Below are 23,624 nucleotides of genomic sequence, written 5' to 3' on the forward strand. Positions count from 1 at the left end.
AGCAACTTTTTTTTTATAAGTTTATAAATGTTTATTTTGTGATTTTTTGTAGTTGTTATTATTGTTATGTAATTGCAATCGAAGAAAAATTCTAAATATTGTTGCGTTTCAATGTTTACTATTGATTTTAAAAAAATCGAAAATGCCGTACTTTTGTGTGTGTGTGGGGGGAGGGTCATACAGACCCCACGAGAGGCATTTAGTGAAATAAGTATCTTTGGTATCTATTTATGTATAAATGAGTTTGAGCCAAATAATTCTCAAATAATAATTCGTATCTTTACTCACTTTTCTTATTGATATGCAGATTAAGTCGGTGTATTTCTTTAATTTGGACCAATAAAAGTCGTTGTTAACTAACTTGAACTAAATTAGTTCTTCTGTACTCCGTAGTACTTTGAAATTGTTCATATGTAATTCTGTGTAATGGTTTCACTTGTGCAAGTGTTTATCTTTTTGTCCTGAAATGACTCTTGACAGTTATATTAAGAAGCATGTAAAGATCAGTACAACGTATTTTTTTTTTTTTTTTTTAATCAGGATTCCTTCATGAGTGAGTCGGCAGACGTATCGCATTTGTGGCCAATTAGTCCTGGTTCCGAGTTCAAATGGAGGACAATTTCTCTCGGATGTAACTCGAGAAGCGGTTTTTATTCCGCTTTAAGCTTATGTGACCCCTTCCAGCATAACCCGGTTGTTGCATAATAACATCAAGGCGAAACAAACTTATTTCTGTCCATATATGATATGAATATATAGAGCAAATTATTTAAACCATAAAAACCTGGTTTAAACCAAAAAAACCTGGTTTAAACCAAAAAAACCGGTTTATTTGGTTTTTTAAATAAAAACCATGGTTTTTGCCAACCCTGAAAGTTAGTAAATTTCTTTGGAACGCGTAAGAAAACGTTTCGATTTTTTAAACTTTTTGTCCTTTTTCGATCACTATAATGAGATCGCACTTAATTGAGACTTTGTCTGGAGCATTCCAAATCATGACTGAGGTAATAGTTCAGGCTTTTTGTAGATCATCAGAATTTATTGGATGGCCATTTCAAGTAAACTTAAAATTTGTGTGTTTCGTAATCGTAATTTCCACCTCAGATTATTTCGGTTTAAGAAAACGGAGGAGTAGGGGGAGGCTCATTTTACTATTTCAGAGAGCCTTCTTGATCAAAATAATGAGAAAAACAGTCAAGAAAACCTTTTATTCTTCATTTAATGAATGTGAACCACAAACATCATCAAATCATTGCACTTTTATTGTTCCCAGTGTTATTAACTGTGACATCAAAGTTAACAAAACTTCGCTAACTTTAAAAGGCTGCAGTTAATTCATGAAGCATTGGTCGAGAATGATATTTGGTGTGTTTATTATTCATGTAAAGCTGAACCATCTGACAAAATTTCAGAATTTTAAAAGATGGTGTTTTCGAGAAAATGGCGATTTTGGAAAATTTTACAATTTCTCGAATTTTTTGCGACAAAACGGTTGCACACAGAAGCGATACAAAATTTTTTTCGGAAAGCGGGTAACCAGGTCTTACCAACCGTGAAAACAGAATTTTAAAATTCGAACCGGAAGTGCTCGAAAAAAAATTCGCAAACTTCGACTTTTCAGATAAATTGACGTTCATTTGTTAATTTGTGTACAAAAAGATACGCATGCGCAAACCAAATTATAATAAAATATAGTTTATTTATATCCCTATATACATATCACAACAAGAATTATAACTCTACCTGTCTCTATAGCCGAATGGCGAGGCTCCGAAGTAGACCATTTTCCATGTCTTCTACAATTCATAAATTGTACTCCCCATCTTTGATGGCCCATTACTTGTCGGGAAAATTTTTTTCGACAAAACAAAAAAATATGTGTCTCTTAAAAACATGTCGAGTTGCTATAAAAAAAAAGTTTCAACAATATCTGAGATGGTGGTGGTACAATTTTATATTTTTTTGCCTGAATTGAAATGGAAGGCACCATATGCCTTACTGTTCAGTAATTATTATTATTATTATTACTGAAAATTTAAGACCTCAATATTACGTCCTATTGCAATGTAAATAAGCGTACTGAAGTTGATAGGAAAAGAAAAAGAAAGGATAAGAGATAGTGATAGAGAAAGGATAAGAGCGATTAGTGTCCGAAAGGAAATGAAAGGGAGAAAGAAGTGTCAGCTCCTGGACAACATTAATATCGAAACTTCGGATGCCTAAACAAAAATGAAGTAGGATTTGTCTTCACCACGGTACGTAGTAACACGCTTTCTTTGGCTAAAAGACTTTGGATTATGTATGCGTTATTTGATATTTTAATAAAATATACATACCAATATAAGAGAAAATAGTTCCTATTTACAAATTTTGGTTGAACGGATATATGGAACATGTTGGAAATGGCGAACGAAAATATTTTTTTTAGCAGTAGGAGTAATAGTGGAAGACGTTCGGAATAATTGCTCGGAAACAATATCGTTTCAGACACATTTATGCCTCATACTAGGCCCTAAGCCTGACCCTTAGGGGTCGTATTCATGAATTGTGCGCTAAACATGTTACGTTTTCCACCAGAGTACGAATCGAGGTTGTAGACAGACATATGACGTCAGTTTGCTAGGTTATTATAAAATAAGTGTCGCTGTTCAGAGAACTCTGCAGGCGTAACCACTCGATAGAATGCAACCAATCTTGGTAGTAGCATACTTGGGAACACGCAGAAGCTATTAGTGTAGAAAACAAAATTAGTTCAAATTTTTGCCACCAGACGTAATTGTGGCGCTGTACAACGCCATGTAAGTGCAGCGTGTAATGAAAACGACACTAGTGATGCTAAATGATAAGAAAGACTGTAATTACCTCTCCATGCACTAGTCATGCCTGCATGTGTTTCATTTATAAGGGTTTGAGGACCATTATGTGCCAGAAGTGAAATGATGGTGATCCGATATTTTTTTCTTATTTCTTTCTACACTCTTTACATTGTGTTCAAGGAGTCCCGGGTTCGATTTCCGGTGAGGACACACGTGAGTCAGATCCCACGTTATCTTGTAGGTCCCGTCCTTAGAAAGCCATCATCATCTCATACCTTACTAGTCACCATGCATTTTCTTGCTCAAGGACCTCCACATCATCATCATCGCTCATAACAGATCGCTACACTACGGCACAGGGTTATTTATAGGAGTACAAATTAATGCCACGCGTCGAAAGGGGGTAATTACGGCCTTTCTTTCATTGAATATCAATATCATTTGTCTACCATACTCACCGGTGTTAATACTGGACAAAAACATAATAGCCACTGGAGGCGAGATTTGACACTAATCTTTTCCTGGAATTTTCTAGAGCTTGCATTTTGGGGACCACATTTAATTAAAGACTAACATTTAACTTCGTTTTTGTAAGATATTCAAGAATTTTAAAGAGACGCTTCAGTTGCAAATGCACCTTCCCCCTAAATCCGATTCTGACCACGGGGTATTAATAACATTAGTAATCAATGGCACGAGACCTACAGAAGGGGTAATTATAGCCTTTCTTATCATTTAGCATCACTAATGTCGTTTTGCTTTCACTCTGCACTTACTTGGTGTTGTACAGTGCCACAGTTACCTCTAGTGGCGAATATTGGAACTAATTTTGTTTTTTACACCAATCGCTTCTGCATGTTCCCAAATGTACTCCTACCAGATTTCGTTGCATTCTGTCAAGTGATTACGTCTCCAGGGTTCTCTGAACGGCGATACTTATTGTATGATAACCTGGTATTTCCCCTGTGAAGAAAGCAGTCTTCATTCGAACTTGTAAGACCGGAAGAAATTAAGCATTTTTCATTTTATTACACATCAGAAGTATGAATATTGTAGTTCATAAAAACAACTTATCGCAGCGAGAATCGAAGCCGGGACTCCTGAATTACGAAACGAATTCTCACGCCACTACGCTAAGACTTCTCTGATAAGTAAGAGTCAAAAACACTCGTTTACGAAGAAAATTGCACACGTTGACGATAACGACGAAACACACCGATTTCTGTCATGATAAAATACTATACTCGAGAGACTTCAAATTTAAATTAAAAAACAAAAATAGACACATAGTGCCTCAGACCACTTTATTTTATGATTCACCGAAAGTATCTCCGTATCTTGCTATTATTGCAATTTACAAATATCAATATCCAAAAATGCCTGAAGTTCTTTTTCACTTACAAGGAGAAAGCAGACTTTGGTAAATTAACATCGGGGCCATTTTTTACAAGGTGATTGTGAACATTTAAAGTGTTCATATTACAAACTGGGAGAGCGCAATGGCCTAATATAGCATAGAAAAAGCGTCTTAACGTTTTCGACTCGCCGCATATGTCGTACGTTGCGCAATTTTTTTAAGTGACGGTGTGGCAGAGTCAGAAGGATTTGTGACTTGTTCAAAGTGTTACGGGTTCGATTCCCGCTGGTGTCAACTTTTATTTATTTATTTATTTATTTATTTATTTTTTGTTTGCTTGAACCAATAAAGTAGCTCGCCACTTGTAGCTACAGGTAAAATGTTGATTCTCCATATGTTTATAATGAATTAAAACAATAGAAATATTCAAATCAGTTGTAAAATCTTTCAATATTTCATGGTAACTGGCTACAAAATATAATCTATTTCGTAAATATACTGATATCACGAGTTATATTATGGAAACCACAGTCGTTGTGTAAAAAATGTTCTTATGCTTTTTGTCTACATCTGTTGACAGTGTGTGTATTACAAGCATTAGCACAAATGGCACGGGTGGATGAGGAGAACATGTTCCCTCCAATCTTAGAACTGAGGGATTGTGCCCCCAATAATCCGATTTGAAATGCGTTTTTTGGGGAGAAATGTGATGAATTGTATCCGATTGCCACAAAGGAAAATGAGATGAAATTGATATCCCCCAGAATAAACCTCAAATCTGCCCGCCTCACAATGTTGAAGACAACTCTGCTCCTCTGATCCTCCACAGAATTGTTTTTCAACATCATAAATATTTTGAACATCGCTTTAAAAAAATATGGGAACGGTCTTACCCGTTCCCCCCAATATTGGAGACAGATTTTCGCCGCTTAATAGAAGTGGAATAAGGGGTAATCTCCTTTGGTTATAGTAACATCCAGTATTACCAAAGAGGATTTCCTTCTCATCCCCCTTGTAATTTTTACACTGTCAACAGATGTAGGCAGGAAGCGTCAAGAATATTTTTTACACAACGACTGTGGTAACTATAACTCGTGATATCAATATGTTTACGAAATAGATTACATGGGGACGATTGGGAAACACGAATTGCCTTATTTTATATATACAATATCTACACGCAATTTCAATCGCTTCGATCCACTCCTTCCCGTACTTCTACGATAATATCTACTTTTTGCGGAAGAGGCCTTGGCCCCAACACTGTTTCTCCGCACAAGCTAAAAACACGTTTGCTTATTTTTTTGCGTATTGTCCCTACAAAAGTTTCATTGCAATCCTCCATTTCTTTAGGCATTTCTGACGTATACTTATTAGCACTTTAGATAATTCGTAATCAAAGGTTTTGAATTTTTCTTTCTTTTTTTAAAGGAAAATACGAAACACATATTGCCTCATTTTATGTATACAATATCTGTGCACAATTATATTCATTTCAGTCTACTAATTCTTGCCTTTACGCTTTCAACTTTCACAATTTTGGGTAGGGGTTTCTGCACTCTAAAGCAGTTTTTCCGGAGAAAATGAAAAAAAAAAATATTCGTTTCCTTTTTGAGTATTGTCCCTACAGAAAGTTTCGTTGCAACTCTTCATGTCTTTTAGGCACTTCTGTCATACTGTTATTAACACTTTTCATATTTCGTGATCTTTGCGTTTAATGTCCCACGATTATGCCTGTTAGGTTAAGGGAGACCATGATTAAAGCAAGTGAATTATGATGGGCGAATTAGTGGAAGGAGAAAATGGGAAAAAATTGGAGTGTCCCGAGAAAATCCACGAGCACGATGTCCACTTCAAGCTTACTTGCCTTAGGAACGAACCAAGTACCCCATCCTCAGAGCAGAGTTGGAGATGGTCGGTGGGTTAGTAAATCGAGTTTTCTGAGTGGATCAGTGGGTCGAGGGTCAACAGCATGTGACCCACTGCGACACACCACCCACTATGACCCACTGCGACCCACCATGTCCCACTGAGATCCACCGACCCACTCTACTTACTGCATTGTAGACAGTATCTTGTGAGCATTATATTTTTATTTCACCCTTGTCCATAGCCATAGGAACTAAATACACGTTTCTGATTGGTTCCAGTTTGCGATTGTCCAAACCTTCTAGTGTATGTATTGTGTATTATAGTAATAGAAGAAAATCGTCACTTTGGAATTAAAGAAGAAGAAAATTGAAGAAGCAGCTGAGGTTAAATTAATATCATGGCAGTCAAGCTGGAACAAAACTAGCCCTGCGGGGCTTCTGATCCGTTGTTACTACTACTGCTATTACTACCTATAGTGTGGATTCGTGTAGCAAAACTGCACGCATAACGTAAGTAAATCACTTTTTTGAGTATTATTTATCATATTTTAATGGAAATCGGACTTAATAAAAAATAAAATATAAGAATTAAAATAGTTTCTCTGAGGCGGGTTTGAACCCACGCCAAAAGTAATTATACAGAGGTTGTTCATCCTGCGTTTGGCCGATTTCGTTCCTTCCCCCTCCCGGGCAGAATGGACTCACCCGACCTGGCTCGTGGCTTTCTGCAGTGTTGTGCAGTGGCTTCCTGGGAACGGAGTTGTTGTTCCGCGCGGACGACAATAACGCACAAAACAGGACCATTGTTGTGAGTGTTGTGTTAAATTTGTTTCCAAGTGTGTGGGTTTCCGCTCTGTGACCAAAATGCCGCCCAAACTAAGCCGGTTTTGGGAAGTCTACGTTGCGGCTCTGTATGACGCCCACTTTAGTGTTTCTGTCATTAGAAAACAATGCAAGAAGAATGGTTGCAACATCAGTTTAAGTGGAATAAAAAATGTTATTAAAAAGTACAAGGGCAACGAAGCTTCACCATTTGGATCACCAAAGAAGTTGCGTAGGAAGCGGGAATGCACCAAGGCCACCTCCAACATGCAGACGAAACTTCGCAAAATGGCAATGCGAGAAAATCCGCCAACACAAAGGTGTATGGCTAATCGTCTTGACGTGTCTTTGGGGACTGTGAGCCGGACGTTACACCATCAACTCAAGCTGGAAATAGTAATGAAGCTCGCAGCCATCTTCTCACGAATGCCCACCAAAAGGAACGGAAGTGTAACGCCCTTAAGCTGTACGAGCGGCATCTAGCAAAACAAAGGTGGATGTACGTCGTAACGCTCGATGAAGCATGGAGTTACCTTTTCGTCTGCGGCAAACCTAGAGCTATCATGTACCGAGAGAAAGGCGCCAAGAACTTCAGAAGGTGGGTCCGTGTCTGTAAAGAATCCTTCCCAAAAGGGTTCATGGTCGTTACTGGCCACTGTTACCGAGGTAAACTGAAGATTTGTAGGGTGGCGAAGAACTGCAAAATAAATTCACAGTATTTTCAGTAACAGATCATGTGGCCGATCTACGAGCATGAGATTCCAACAATGTACAAAAATGATACCAACCTGGTGCTCATTCACATGGATAAGGCCTCATCACATCTCACGATCGTCCCTCGTATTCTACAGGGAGATGGAGGAGGCAAGTAGTATACAGGTGATACCTTTCAATGAGGTACCTGGTAAATCTCCAGATGCAAGTCCTATGGACTATTGTGGATTTGGATTGCTGAAGCGGGCTTTGGGAAAATGGCGTGTGACAACTGTGGAAGTACTTTGGAAAGCTGTGCAAAGGGAATGGGACAAGATTCCCCTCCCAGTTCTTCAGAGAAGCCTATTACAGTGGAAATTACGCTGTCGGTCTATTGTTAGGAACCAAGGGAAATACATCGAGCACTTACGGACCTGGCGCCATGGATTCTTCTAAATTTTTAGGTAAGTCGAAATTGGCCAAATGTAGACTGAACAACCTCTGTAATTACTAACCAGTTGTGCTATCGGTCTCGGCCACGAGGACCGACAGCAGTAGGTAGTTCATTTCTGCTATATTTAAGGTAGGTGGCGAGTAACAGATAACTTCAACTAATCAGAACCGCGTATTTAGCTCTTATTGCTAGGGTTGAGCGTCCTTAAAAATATGCTTCTGAACACTGGTGAATTTGTCTACGTTTTACTTTCAAGGCCTCCATTACCCTTCCTTTTTTATTTGTTTCTGTTTACTTACCTGAGATGAGTATCTCTAACAAGAAGAAGGCAGAGTTTGGTAAGTGAATTTCGTTGCCATTTTTTGCGACGTGGTAGTGCACATTTAAAGAATTAAAATACAAACTGGGGAGCGCAATGGCCAAAAGTAACGGAGAAAAACCGTATTAAAGTTTTCTACTCGCCGCATATATCGTACGACGAATGACGGTGTGGCAGAATGAGTAAAATAAGTAACTTTTGTGTAGTGTCCTGGGTTCGATTCCTGTTCGAGTCATACATCTTTTTTTTTTCTTCAACCAATAAAGTAGGCATTTGTAACTATAAGTAAAATATTAATTCACTATATGTTTATAATGAATAAAACATTAGAAATTTTCAAATCACTTGTAAAATTTTGCAATGTTCCATGTTAACTGGCAAACAAAATTTAATTATTCCGTAAATATACTGATATCACGAGTTATATTATGGTTACGACCAGTGGTATATTTACGATTTTATTTCGGAGAACTTTGCCAACTTTAGTCGAGGAAATGTGAAAATTCTTCAAGATATTTCATGTCCTTTAATATAGTAAATAACATTTCGGGGGGGCTTAAGCCCGGAAGCGCCTCCTTAAATACGTCACTGGTTACGACAGTCGTTGTGTAATAAATGTTCTTGACGCCTCTTGTCTACATCTGTTGACAGTTTGCGAATTACAAAGGAGTTGAGGGGGAAATACCCTTTGCTAATACTGGATGTTGCTATAACCAAAGGAGATTTCCTCCTCATTCCCCTTATAATTCGCACACTGCCTACAGATGTAGACACGAGGCGTCAAGAACATTTATTACACAACGACTGCCGTAACAATAATGTGTACAGTATAGATTAAATTTTGTTCCTATCCAGGGCCGGATTTAGGGGGGTGCAAAGGTGCACGTGCAACCCTCCCTTCTTTGTAAATATACCTATCTAAAGTGAGAAGCTAGCAGTGAATTTTGCAAAATCAATAGTTTCAGTCAATTTTCTGAATTTTGTAGAACCGAGAGCAGACACTTAGCAATTCCAGGTCAATTCCTCATTCACACTAGAGATACATAAAGGCATTTAAAAAACTCAAATTTAATTCAAATGTACTGGCAGTTATTGGTGCACCCCCTCAGAAAATCCTGGATCCGGCCCTGTTCCTACCGAAAATTTCTATTGTTTTATTCATTATAAAAATATAGTGAATTAATATTTTACTTATAGTTACAAATGGCTACTTTATTGGTTGAAGCAAAAAAAGTATGACTCGAACAGGAATCGAACCCGGAACCCTTTACTCATCAGTCAAAAATTTCCCTGACTTTGCCACGCCGGCACTTGGTAAATGTGTGTGCGTCGTACAATATATGCAGCGAGTAGAAAACTTTAAGACGGTTTTTCTCCGTTATTTTTGGCCATTGCGCTCTCTGTTTGCAATATTAATTTTTTAAATGTGCACTACCAACTCGCAAAAAATGGCCCCGAAGTTTACTTACCAAAGTCTGCCTTCTCCTTGTATGTGAAAAAAGAACAGGCATTTTTGGACATTGATATTTATAATTGCAATAATGGCAACAGGACTTATACTACTACTTGGCTTTTAAGACACACAACCTGTGAGTTTTTAGAGGAGCTAACTACTGGAAACAATACATTTTTGAATCACTATAATATATAAATTATTATATAAAAAATGGATGTAACTATGTGTACCTGATCATCACAGCCAAATTGCAAAGTCAAATGAAATGACTTTTGGTATATAGTTAGGCCTTAATTCCACACTGGGATGTTATCACTTTCATTATAATAATATCTTAAGGGGGTAGTAGAGATCCGAATTTTTACAAAAAAAAGAGTATCTCACAAGCCGTTAAACTTACGGAGCTGAAATTCAGTATATTAATTGTCTATTGAAAGTGAACACAATGTTTCATAGCATTTTTAAAAATTCCTCTTTATAAGCGGGGGGGGGGGGGGTTCTATATATGCAAAATTGGTGGTTGGTTGGTTTGTAAAAAATGATTGAAAATGATCGGTATTAGATGAGAAACAAATTGAGAAACAGAAACCATGCGGTTTCTACTATAATAATTGCTGAAGCTTATGTTTATTATATGGAGCGCTTAGGGCACAGGGCAATCAAGCAATAAAGTTGTGAGAAAAATAGACATAAAATTTGTAATGTACGCTTAATTACACGGAAATTTTAAGTTTGGACTGTACGTTGGTCTACTTACCTTGATTTGGGACTTTCAAATTTCATGCGTTTTTCACTGAAAATTAATGATAATTAAACAAGGAAATAATTATACCATGATAATTTAATTAAAATTCATTGAAATTTGGCCCATGACAAACACTTTACCATTTTATATTGTAAAGGTCAGATCCACCGTTATTGTAACAGGCCGGTGCTTGAGCGAGTAAGCGTAAAAATTCAAACTCCGATTCGTTAGAATTTCACAACCTGGTTTTATTATTACAAGTATAAACTCTTTAGTCAGTAGAGAATAGGCTGTGTATCATGTGTCAGAGTTGATAACGATGCGTTTTGGTAGGTGGTGGGCCGGAGCGGGTCAGTGGGTCATCGTGGGTGGTGGGTCCAAATGGGTAATGGTGGGTGGTGAGACCGAGTGGGTCAGAGTGGGTCACGGTTGGTAGAGGGTCATGGTGGCTGATGGGTCGTTTTCATTGACCCACGCCATCACTGCCTCAGATAGTTCAGTGCTCGTGGTCCCGTGTTCAATTCCTGGTTGGAGATCTTTTGAAATTGTACATGTCCTTGATGTATCTGTGTTCGTGTCCCTGTCGTTCCAAGTTACTGGAAATAGCTTAAAACGAGTATTTACTAAGTATAATAAAGACAAGTTACGGAGATACTTTCAGTGAATCAGAAAAGATAGTGGTCTGAGGTACTATATGTATATTTTTGTTTTTTAATTTAAATTTGAAGTCTCTCGTATTTTCTCATGACAGAAATCAGTGTGTTTCGTCGTTATCGTAAACGTGTGCAATTTGCTATATAAACGAGTGATGTTTGAGTCTTCCTTGACAGAGAAGTCTTAACGTAGTGGCGTGAGCATTCGTTTCGGGATTCAGGGGTCCCGGGTTCGATTCTCGGTGCGGTAAGTTGTTTTTATGAACTATAATGTTCATACTTCTGATGTGTAATAAAAATGAAAAATGCTCAATTTCTTTCGGTCTTACAAGTTAGATTGGAGACTGCTTTCTTCACAGGAGAAATACTAGCAAACTGACGTCACATGTCTGTCCACAACCTTGATTCGTACTGTGGTGGAAAACATAACGTGTTTAGCAAACAATTCATGAATACGACCCCTAAAGGTCATACTTAGGGCCTAATATGAGTCATAAATGTGTCTGAAACGATATTGCTTCCGAGTAATTATTTCAAATGTCTTCCACTATTACTGAGGTCTTAAACTTTCAGTAATAATAATAATAATAATAATAATAATGGTATTAAAATTTTTAAAGTTGCCCTAAAATTAGGCAAAAACTACAGATAAATCGGAATTTCCGGAGGGTGTCTGGACCTCCAGAACACACCTATGCAACTACCAAAATTTTAAACCAAGGCGTTCCACTAAAGTTTCATGTAGAAAGTATTCTGCTGTACGTTTTGAGGAAGATAACTGTAATAAAAAATAACTGAATATTACTGAACAGTAAGGCATATAATAAACTAACTTTTATGATATGCAGAAGTAATTATAAAAGCTTTGCTACAAAAATACCTACACAGACCATAATAAATTCAATGAACTCCGAAATACAAAAAACAAAATATCGTATAAGATTGAGTCTACAAAGCAATTTTTACTTAAAGAATGGACATACACTATTTCGAGAATCGAGATAAAACGAGAAATGTTTACGATACTTTTCGTCTCGTCTCGATTTCCATCTCCAAAACGAGACGATAATTTGAGTTAGCCTTGTCTCGTCTTGAATATAAAATGTTAAGTCTCGTCTCAATTTTGTTTGTTTTGTATCAGAAACGAGATGAGAAATCCCTCTTCTCGTGAGCAACACTAAACAAAACCGAAATATTCTTGCCAAATGTTACATTTCTGGTTGAAATGTTATGCCCTGAGCGATAATAAATTCCTAACTTTTAATCTTCTATGAGATTGTCAGTATTATTATTATTATTATTATTATTATTATTATTATTATTATTATTATTATTATTATTATTATTATTATTATTATTAATCCTGAAGATTTGATAGTTCAAGTATTGAAACATCCGAGTATTCAAATATCAGAAGAAAATAAAACGTGTCATCGCCGATCAATCGCCACCAAAAATTCTAAAGTAAAAAAAAAAATGTATACTGGTCGTTCGTGGATCCGATTTGATTCGACTACCTTCAGATTACTGTTCGAGCGCCTTGACCACTTAACCACAATTACTACGCAGCAATTGGTTTGTCTTTAGTTTGTGTACGAGTATAATACACGCGCTGTATTTAATTCAAAATAAAGGAGTTTTGTATTTTGTTTTTAAAAAATTTGTAATGTTGATAATTTAGTGAATACAGTGATATAAAGCCCTCCAAGTGAATTATATGTTCCTGTGTTTTGCCAGTCAATCTGATTATTAACAAGTTACTGTTTTGAGCGAACAGAAAAGGCTCTTTATTTAGGCGAGCCGAAAGAAGTAACGCTTTAGTTGAGTGGTTGGAGTTGTAGTTTTCTAATCTGGTGGCCCGGGTTCGATTCCTGCCTTCGCCGTTTACCCTTTTTAAAATGTTTCATTTACAAGGCTGAGCTCCAGTTGGATGCTGCTAAATGAAAGATAATCTCCAGTGGAGGAAATCAGTGATGATGTAATCCTGAAAATAAGGGAAGGAAAATGAATGGAGAAAATGAGTTACAAAGTTAATGCTGTTAATGGTTCTATATTTGATATTAATCGTTAATTTCTTGCATTTTTAAATTGTTGTTTATTGACACTATACTTTCCTCTTTTCTCCTTGTATCTTAATGTGTAAATTTGCACAAATATTAAACAAATCACGAACCCTGAGTTATATTTGCAACCTAAGGAGAAATACGCTTAGTACGGGTAAGTTCTCCAACTTGTTTAAGTGTTATCGAATTTTGCATTTTTAATATTTACAAATAAATTACTGCATAACGATATTTAGCATTTTCAAAAATTATTTAACGAATAATGAAATCAGATAAGAAGTTCTTTCGAAGTAACATTACGTATCAATCAGTTGCGCAGGAACCTAGGAGCTCAGTCCCTGTTAGACCCCAAAAATTTTCATCAGGGGCTGGGTTCTTTCCCTGAATGATCAATCCATACTTTAATTGATTTGTAGGTAGGACTATTATTAATAGTTTTAAAACTCAGCCCATGCTTTGTGTTTATTTTAAAAACAATAAACTAATATATACCGCATATTCTATCCGTTTATTATTTGATACGCGTATATGTATAGTCATTTGAAGTAAGTTAACTTGTTTATATAATCCCTCATTTGAGTTAATTATAAGATTATTTTTAAGTTCCCCAACTATTATTTTCTCATCAGCGCCTCTGGTGTCCGTATATATTTTTTCTGGTACTGTGCTGTGAGTGCACGTATGCAAAGACTCCCTTTTGTCATTTCGTCAGCTAGCGTTTCTCCTCACTCCTGCACCAAAACACATTTTACGATTTGTTCTTTTAACAGGTTGGGCAACTTCATGCTGCTGTTCTAGCTACTCTACCAGGCGTAATTAATCTTGAAACGGGCGTTAGTTGGGTTGCCTAACTCATGGACTTTGTACCTCAAGAATTTCTGTGGCCCGCTGTACACATGTCAGGGACCTATAAAATACTGTAAACAACCAGTGCCCTCAGAGGTCCCATCATAGGGCCCCAGGGGCCAACTAGAACATTTCAAATGGAAACCCTCTATTTTTATTGCAGATTCTATTGTACGATTAAAACTAAGCAACTTTCACCTGAACCACTTTTTCGTTATTCTAATAGATGACGCTGTAATCGCAAAAAAAAAATGAATATCAACGTACGTACGGCCCCTAACTTTGCGACCTCAAATATTTCCGAAATAACAAAGTAACAAATCTATATAGGTAAGAATGTACACATGTTAGAGGCCTATAAAATTCTATAAACAACAAGTGTCCCCAGGAGTCCCATCATAGCGCCCCAGTGGCCAACTTGAAAGTTTTGTATAGAAACTCCCTATTTTTGTTGCAGATTCGAATTTGGGATCGAAAATACACAAATTTTGCTTGAAATACTTTTCGTTACCCGCCTAGATGATGCTGTAAGCACAAAGAAAAAAATCATGGTACATTACCTGGGATTGGTAATATATATATATATATCGAGAAATATACATGCAATCAAAAAGCACGAAATATGTGACCAATATTTTAAAAATTCTTAGCATAAAACAAAATTGCTTTTATTTACATTTTAGTGCGACCATGGTAGACAACTACGATATGAAAAGGACAGTTTTTGTGTTTTGCAACAGAAACATCTTCCCTAGAATTGTAAAGTTCAAGTAGACCAATATGTGTTAAATATCACGTCACATGGACAGATTAAGTAAAATCATTTTTTCACACTAGTATGTAAAAGCACAAATGACAAAGGAGATTTCACAGGAAAACAAATTTACAAAACCTGGATAAAGCGCAAAGAAACTTAATTGATATACAGGGCTATTATAAATGATCTTCACGATTTTAAAGGTTAGTAACTCACGTTTGTTTAGTCACAATGACAGAGTTTATGTTGAATTAGAGAAAACTCAAAATTATTTTTTGTTTATAAACTCATGCGTGTTATGTTCCTTGTCAAAGTTGCATAAGATGAGTGCAGTTTGTAATTCAACATACATCAGTTTGATAGTCTAATTCGTGGCACACTCTTTTTGACATTCCAGAGTCAGGAAATCCACCTGCTTCTTAAATACGTTCTCAAAGTTTAGTTAAATTGTTAGGGAGGGTTGACTGATACACTTGGATTTAACATAACCCTAACTTCGTTGAAAATTCCGTTTCACATGAAAGTAGAGAATAAAAAAACGTTGTCCTGTCTTCGTTTCCTGCTATCTAAATTACTGTTACCCTAGTTACGGAATGCGTAACTACATATCAGCTTTACCAGCCACATAGTGTCTTCCCATTTTTTTTTCGAAGAACTTGATTATCATGAGTCCCCTTGCCTCTCTCGACTTGGTTGTCTAAAATTGGCAGATGAACAAAGTGTAACTGATGTTTCACAACATACGCTCAAACTGCATACCCTTCTTGTTTTGGCAGTGAGCAATTCGATGGTAAAACACAAATACTGCATTCCTAGTGGCGCCCAGTTCAATAAGTGCAATTTCATCGACAGCCCTTTGATAAAGATTATCCAAAGTGGTTCGTATTGTTTGATATAGAAAAAATACTCGGAGTTTTAGATAAATCCAGAAAAAGTACTATAGTGGCGATAAATCAGGGGAACAGAGAACAAGCGGGCCACCCAATCTCACGTCTTTTGCCAATCCGTTATTCCGTGTTAAGAAATTGCCGCGTTTAAAGTATTAATAAAATTACTTTATTAAAAGTAGTAATATTAATAAAATTACTTTCTTCCAGTAGAAAAATTCTAGGAGGGACAGGTCTGCGTCTGGGGAGGGCTGGCTCCCCTCTAGTTCCTCCTATGGTAGCCAATTAGTCCCGGCTTCGAGTTCAAGTAGAGGACAATTTCTCTCGGATGTAAGTCGAGAAGCGGTTTAGATTCCGCTTTAAGCTTATGTGACCCCTTCCATCATAACCCGGTTGTTGCATAATAACACCAAGGCGAAACTAACTTATCTCTGTCCATATGTGATATAAATACATAGAGCAAATTATTTAAACCCCAAAATACCTGGCTTCAACTAAATGTAGTTGAGCATATTTAGTACTACTCTGTCACAGATGTCTCGGATAGCAACTCGATTCACCCAAACGTAACGTTTACTTGTGTGTTTCATATTCCCTACTTTGTGAAGCAAAGCAGCACCAAATTGTAGTTTTGAAAGTTTCCAAAATTTAACAGATGGTCCTATGCACCCATCCCCAAAATTCAAGTTGTGGACCTATATACCCCCTGGACCATAATTTTTTTGCTAACTAATCAGTCAAAAGTCAACAGGTACTAGTGCGTCCTTCATTACTTGGTGTTGCATAAAGGCGCAGTACACAAACACGCAAAATCATCGCACTAGTTATTCCATTATGATTGACTTGCATTTATCATGCCTCCATCATAATTGACTTACATTTATCATGTCTGCTCTTAAAGCATAAAGAGCATAATCTGAACGTACAGTATACCAAAAATTTAATTTAATTTACATGCTGACAGGATTAAACTGAATAACCCTTTTAAGTTCTAGCTTTTTTATTAGGTAGATTATAGACTTTCAATCAAGCAGCTACAGCATAATCGTATTTATCCTAGGATTATGGTTCGTACCTCATTCTCTTCATAATAGATCAGCCTCTCAAACGGTGCCATTCATATTTCCCTATATCATGTTCCTGAGGCGTAAAATTTTGAGAGAAATCGGATTTTTTTTTTTTTTTAAGTTTTGAGCCCACCTGGATTCCTCTCCCCCCACCCCCCGTGGTAACGAACAGATCTTAAAATGAACTGAAAAATAGTAAGGGCTGTACTAAATGTGTGTACAAAATCTCAAGTTTCTATCTTGAATAGTAAGGTCGGGGGGAAATATTTTCCGATGAGCCACAATGCTCCAGATTACTCCAAAAGACCCGGATGTAATATAAAAATTTCTTGAGACATCCCGATTTATCCTAAGATCATGGTCCGTACATCATTCTCTTCGGAATAAAAACGTCTTTCAAACGGTACCATTCACATGTGTCCATCATGTATCTGAGGCGGGAAAATCGCGAAAAAAGATATTTTGTTAAAAAAAATCCCATTTTTTAATCTTTGTTTCCCTCTGGATTCCACTCTCTGTGTTAACGCAGAGATCTAAAATAAATCTGAAAAATACTAAGGGGTGCACTGAATGTGTGTGCAAGATTTGAATCTTCTAGGTGAAAAGTAAGCCCGCCGAAAAATAATGAAAATAGGCCTAACAACAGAAATAGTCCTTTTTCGTAAGTTTTTACGTCATCACCCTCTATGTCTCGACGCAGAAAGGCGCGAAACCATACGTAACGTGTTCTACAATGCCTCTAGACATAAAAAAAAAAGAAGCAAAAAGCTTTATTGGTACTTTTTTAATCGAGTAATAAAGACACTACTTTAGTTCTTTTACATAGGTACTAGAAGTTAAAAGGGATAATGTTTTTTTGAGCCACGTAAGGTGAAATGGAAAACCACTGTAGCAGACGATTCATATTAATGGTAGCTGTAGAGAATTTTCAGAAAAAAAAAGTTCTATTTTCTTACATATGTAATGCAGACTCTAATTACTTTGTGCCAAGATGAGTGATAATCCGTTGAAGTATTTTATGTCGGGTGGTTTTGGCGGTATTTGTACTGTTCTTGTGGGGCATCCGTTGGATACAATCAAAGTACGATTGCAGACAATGCCTAAACCAGCGCCAGGAGAGCCACCCATGTTCACAGGAACTTTTGACTGTGCCAAAAAGACAGTTGAAAAAGAGGGGTTTCAGGGGTTATACAAAGGAATGGGTGCTCCATTAGTCGCTATAGCTCCAATCTTTGCATTGAGTTTCTTCGGGTTTGGAGTGGGGAAACGTCTGGTACAGCGCGAGGAAGGGAAAGAACTCACTTTAACAGAGCTGTATTTGGCTGGCGCTTTCTCAGGGTTTTTCACTTCAACTATTATGGCCCCTGGCGAACGAATTAAAACGCTTCTACAGATACAAGGTAGTGGAGGACCTGCCAAATATGCTGGCCCCGGTGATTGTGCCAAACAGTTGTTCAAGGAAGGTGGAATAAGAAGTATTTACAAAGGGTTTTGTGCCACACTGTTAAGAGATGTACCAGCTGGTGGAATGTACTTTATGTCATATGAGTGTTTACAAAGAATACTTTGTCCTCCAGGCCATGATCGGTCCGAGGTTGGAATTATGAGAACAATTTTAGCTGGTGGACTTGCCGGTATGTGTAATTGGGTGATAGGCATGCCAGCGGATGTTCTAAAAAGTCGGTTACAAGCAGCTCCTGAAGGCTCATACCCAAATGGTGTCCGTGATGTGTTCAGAGTATTAATGGCGGAGGAAGGTTTGGGTGCTTTGTACCGAGGGATTGCACCAGTTATGCTCCGAGCGTTTCCTGCTAATGCTGCATGCTTTGTTGGTTTTGAAATTTTTATGGGTTTCTTAAATTGGTTGATACCTCCGCATTAATAGTACAAAGACGACTAACATTTTTTTTTTTTTAAAGAAGACTCTACTAAGTGTGTGTGTTCGATGCTTGTAACTTGAATTATTGTTAAATTAATGTACAAGACATTTTTTTTAAATATACCTAATTGTGACACCAGAAAATTATTTTAATAGTCATGTTCTAACAATAATTATTACATTCGTGTTATCAGAACTGAAAAGATAGAACATGCTTCTTAACAAAACTTTCTCATCTGCCATGAGACAAGTCTTACGTTATTTTGATGCTGTCGTCGTTTTTAGGGAACTTCATTTGGATAACGAGCTTTATATGTAAATATTTTACAGTCATAATTTCTTATCTTTGTTTGAATATTTATGTTTTTAAAAAGTTCTCTTTCAGAAATTTTATAATTGTAAAACGAGTACGAAATTTATGTTGCAATAATTACAAATATTCAAACTGTTAAAAGAACAATAAATGTTCGCTGAAAGCTTTGTATCCAATTTTTGCTCGAAAATTGTTTGTCTTAGTACTGTTTTAAAAAAAAGTTTATGTCCATAAATATTGTAATTTTTCAAAATTTTTTATCGCTAATGTTTGTTCCATTCTTGTATTTTGAAGAACAAAGAGAATTACTGTAATTTTTGTATACCAGTATTTCTTAAAACATGATGTTCACACTATCTAATTAAATTAGTTATTTGATAATTATTCTTATTTTCATGTAAATATATTACCAAAAATTATATTTTAAAAAAGTTTTTTTTTTTTAGTTTCATTATTTAGAAAGTTGTTTTGTAAAAATAAAAGTTTTGATTTCATGAACTTAATTTTAAATGCAAAGTTGTTCTCCGTTCTTTTATAACAAATTTCTTATTACTTGGAAATTCTACAGTATTAGCATACGGTAATTAAAAAAAAAGGACATATACAGGGTGTTTCAAAACGTTTGGGAGGTGATTCCTGACACCAAGATCAGACAAAAAGTATAAACCAACCAGGGTACACAAATGCGTCATTTCCGAGGCTGCCGAAAAAATGAAAAAAAAATGAATTTTAAAAGTCCATAGCTACAAAACTATGAGACTTACCGTAGTCGGGTCAAGACTTCACTTAGGAACTAATATGTGTCCTATACAAAAATTCATGTTTCAGAATTCTACGGCACTCACTCAACAATTTTTATAGAGGGAGTTTGGCTACGGGCATGTTCCTAAAGAAAGTCTTGACACGACTACGGTAGGCCCCATAGTTTTAAAGCTATGGACCTTTTAAAGTTCATTTTTTCTTGTTTTAGGCAGCCTATAACTCCGAAATGACGTATTTGTGCACCCAGGTTGGTTTATACTTTTTGTCTTGTGTTGGTGTTAGGAATCACCTCCCAAACGTTGTCTTTGTTGTTTAATAGATCTTATTGAGCTAAACAAACCGATAGTGGTGAGTGGAAATCCTAATGCGCAGTTTTCGAGAGGAAACGTTTTTTTTACCCTAAAAATTGATGATGTATGGTAATTACGCTATCTTCATCTAGTTTTTTATTATGATAGTAATAAGGCGTCAGTCCATGGTATAGTTGATGATATATAGTCGAAAATTATCATTAACTTTTTAACGTTAATTTCTGTTTAACTAAAGTACTGTTGATAAGCAAGCCATTTATCAGTCGATAGATTACATCGTGCTAAACTCGCTTAAGAGTACTTTACAAAAAAATCAAGAAAAAGTTATTTTTATGGCGCTAAAAAGTATGTTATTTTTATTGCGGCAGAAAGTATGTTATTTTTATTGCGGAAGAAAGTATGTTATTTTTATTGCGTTAGACAGTATGTTATTGCGGTAGGAAGTATCACTGACCCCAAACTCAGTTATGGCATTTAAGCAAAAGGGAAAGGATAGTGTTAATTTTATATGAAGGAGAGATCTCGAGGCCTTCCCTCATCAGTTTGGTATGTTTTGTCTGTGTGTTGGTGCGTGTAGCTCCAATCCTACGGCCATATATGGTTAAACGGAAGGAAAACTGATCACGTGATAGCTTCATTTCTGGTGACTGTTTCTTTGTGTGTGATTTTCGGGACTCTTACCCTTCGCCCACGCTGGGCTGTATCTGAAAACGCGCATGCTCTCCATAGCTACCAAGCTCAGACTGAGAGACTCGTTTCCGCTTTGCGACGGCGCCATCTGCAGGATCGCGGGCAAACGATACCCACTTGTGTCTATGTTTCTCCCATTGCTGTTCGCTTTTCTAGGGAAAACGAGAGGGGGAACTTCTTTTCGGACTCTCCTTCGTATCATAACTATCCCAACGTAGCGAAAACATTGTGAAGTATTCAGTTACAACATCTGCGGCGATGATTTTCAGTAGTTTTTTCCTATCTCCTATCGACCTCCTACACCATATTCTCAGTCCCAGTTAACCTCCAGTATCTACAAAGTTACTTTGTGTATGTGTGTGTAATTTTAACGTCCTTGTTGCTACGTTGAGCGTACTTCAGTCCTTTTTTATAAATCTTACGTTGCATTTTCTTGTATAGGAGTACTTCCTATATTTGTGCCATGATAACTACTTATGTTTGTTTGTTTTTTTTTTTTTTAATACTTTATACAGTATGGCGCTAAATTCGTTGTACAAAAGCACAAGGGTGATTCCTGAGAGTAAAACAAACAAAAAAGCTCCTATAAACATAGGGCGAAAACCCCATCGTTTACGTGTTATAGGCTACCGAGAACATGAAAAATTGAGTTCTAAAGGTCCAAAGCTCCAAAACTATGGGACCTACTGTAGTCAGATCAAGACTTCACTTAGAAACTAATATGTGCTCTATCCAAAAATACATGTTTTAGAATCTTAAGGTACTCACACAACAATTTTAATGGAGGTAGTTGGAGAGTACTTTATATCATAGGCCCGTGGTCAAACTTCCTCTATAAAAATTGTTGTGGAAGCACCTCAGGATTCTGAAACATGGATTTTTGGATAGGGCACATACTAGTTTCTAAGTGAAGTCTTGACCCGACTACGGTAGGTCCCATAGTTTTGGAGCTATGAACCTTTAAAATTCATTTTTTCATGTTTTCGGCAGCCTATAACACGTAAACGATGGGGTTTTCGCTCTATGTTTATTGGAACTTTTTTGTTTGTTTTAGTCTCAGGAATCACTCCCCTGCTTTTGTACAACGAATTTAGCGCCATACTGTATAACTATTCGTTTTTTTTAATTTTTTCTTTTTCTTTTTTTTTCTTTTTTTTCTTTTTTTCAATCAACAAGATCTTAAAAGTTGTACATAAGTTTGGGGGTTAAAGAAAGGTGGTCGACAATTTATACATGCTGACGAATTTGAAACCGAACTTACTTTTGGAGATGCTATGGCGCCACCATCGCATTCTATTGTACTACCAAAAACGCTCTATTCTAGGAGACTTCTTTGGAGATTAAGCTTTGGTAATCTCTCTCAACTGTTTATTTCATATATACGAGAGACGTTCAAGTTATAATCGGAATTTCTTTTATTTTTCCTGTTACATAGAGAAGACGACATGAGAATCTGATACTGCCCATACACTAGAGACCTGTACGGGCCGAATTTTACAGCCCGATCCCAATTCTGCCCGGGCCCGAAATGTTTTGGAGATTTTTGGCCCGAGCCCGGCCCCGCCCGATAAGTTTTTTAAAATTCTTGGTCCAAGTCCAGCCCGGGCCCGATAAATTTTAAAAGTTTTTGGCCCGACCCAGCCCGTTAAATTTTTAAAACATTTAGCTCGAGCCCCAATCTTTCTCAAAATTTAATATTAGACACGACTTAACCCTCAGAAACATTTTCTAAACTCTGGTTCACAACCTGACGCTTGCCTCTCGAATGGTACCATTGCCTCCTAGAACTTTGCCTGTCATCGAGAGAACAAAAACTCCATTTCCTGTAACAAAAACCTAACTTAATTGATTTTTAGCATAAAGTGAAGATGGCAATATTGTTTAGCGACAGGCAAAACTTTCCCACCCTTCTTGTCATAATATGAGTTCAGTGAAGGTCAAGGTCAGAGCTCACTTTACCTCACAGTGGCTGCAATCCTCTATAGTGAAAGTGGAGCCGCTAAGCAACACAAACTGTAAATAGCTATTGCATTCTTTGTAACATTTTTCACGGGCACACTTTTTCAACGTTTGGCTTTATTCCAATTATCGTTTAACGAAAGTCAATAATTAGTAAAGAATTGCAATTAATCGGCCCCAGCCCGGACCGACCTGAAGAGAAATCAGTGTCCGCTCACCCAAGCCCGGCCCGGCCCAAAGGAATAACAGAGTCGGCCCGCCCAATCCCGGCCCCCGTGCAGGTCTCTACCATACATACGCACACACTTGCCCCATCGGTGTGTTAGTGCTCGTATCCTTCCGGCATAGAATTCTTTGGAACGATCTTTCAGCCATTTCAGTACTTACGTTTTGACTTCTTCGTCGGTGTGGAATTTTTGTCCTCCCAAGTATTCCTTAAAGGAACCAAAAAGATGGAAGCCACAAGGCGACAGATCGGGGTTTATACAGGGTACGGGAGATGGTCTAGGATCTCCCAACCAAGTTTAGTGATAGCTGTGACCGTTCTCATGGCCGTATGAGGACATGCGTTGTCATGCAGGATGATGACCCCATCCTTCACCGTCTGTGGCAGTTTTCTTCTCAAAGCCTCGTTGCCTTTGGTCCGGAAGAGTTTGCTGTAGTACGCCTCATTGATGTGGCTCCGCGTGCCAGGAAATCAGTGTATATCACCCCGTCTTTGTCACAGTATATCACAGGGATGCAAATAAGCAACAAAATATTACTAGCCCAAGAAAAAAGCTACTAGCCCACATCCCACAACAGAAATCATTTACTTACTTTCAGTATGATATTAAATACTCGCCCGCACCGATGAACCACTCGTCCCAGGGGAGTGGGCGAGTGCTTATCTGCATCCCTGGAA

At 37.2% G+C, this 23,624-nt stretch overlaps 1 protein-coding gene across 2 annotated transcripts in view; it reads left to right on the forward strand.

Moving 5' to 3' along the window:
* LOC145685698 (congested-like trachea protein) overlaps positions 1 to 23,624 on the forward strand; it is a 61,498-nt gene that overhangs the window by 10,594 nt on the left and 27,280 nt on the right. Inside the window, exon 2 of one of the 2 annotated variants that reach the window (XM_081758139.1) lies at positions 17,776 to 19,346. The exons of the other annotated variant lie outside the window; for it this stretch is intronic. Coding sequence (XP_081614265.1) covers positions 17,798 to 18,688 — 891 coding nt within the window. The 5' untranslated portion in view covers positions 17,776 to 17,797 and the 3' untranslated portion in view covers positions 18,689 to 19,346. Of the gene's footprint in view, positions 1 to 17,775; positions 19,347 to 23,624 lie in introns of those variants that run through there. 2 annotated transcript variants of the gene reach the window in all.

The sequence above is a fragment of the Thermobia domestica genome, chromosome 5, assembly GCF_964235325.1.
Source record: "Thermobia domestica chromosome 5, izTheDome1.hap1.1, whole genome shotgun sequence".
In the NCBI taxonomy this organism is placed as follows: Eukaryota; Metazoa; Arthropoda; class Insecta; order Zygentoma; family Lepismatidae; genus Thermobia; species Thermobia domestica.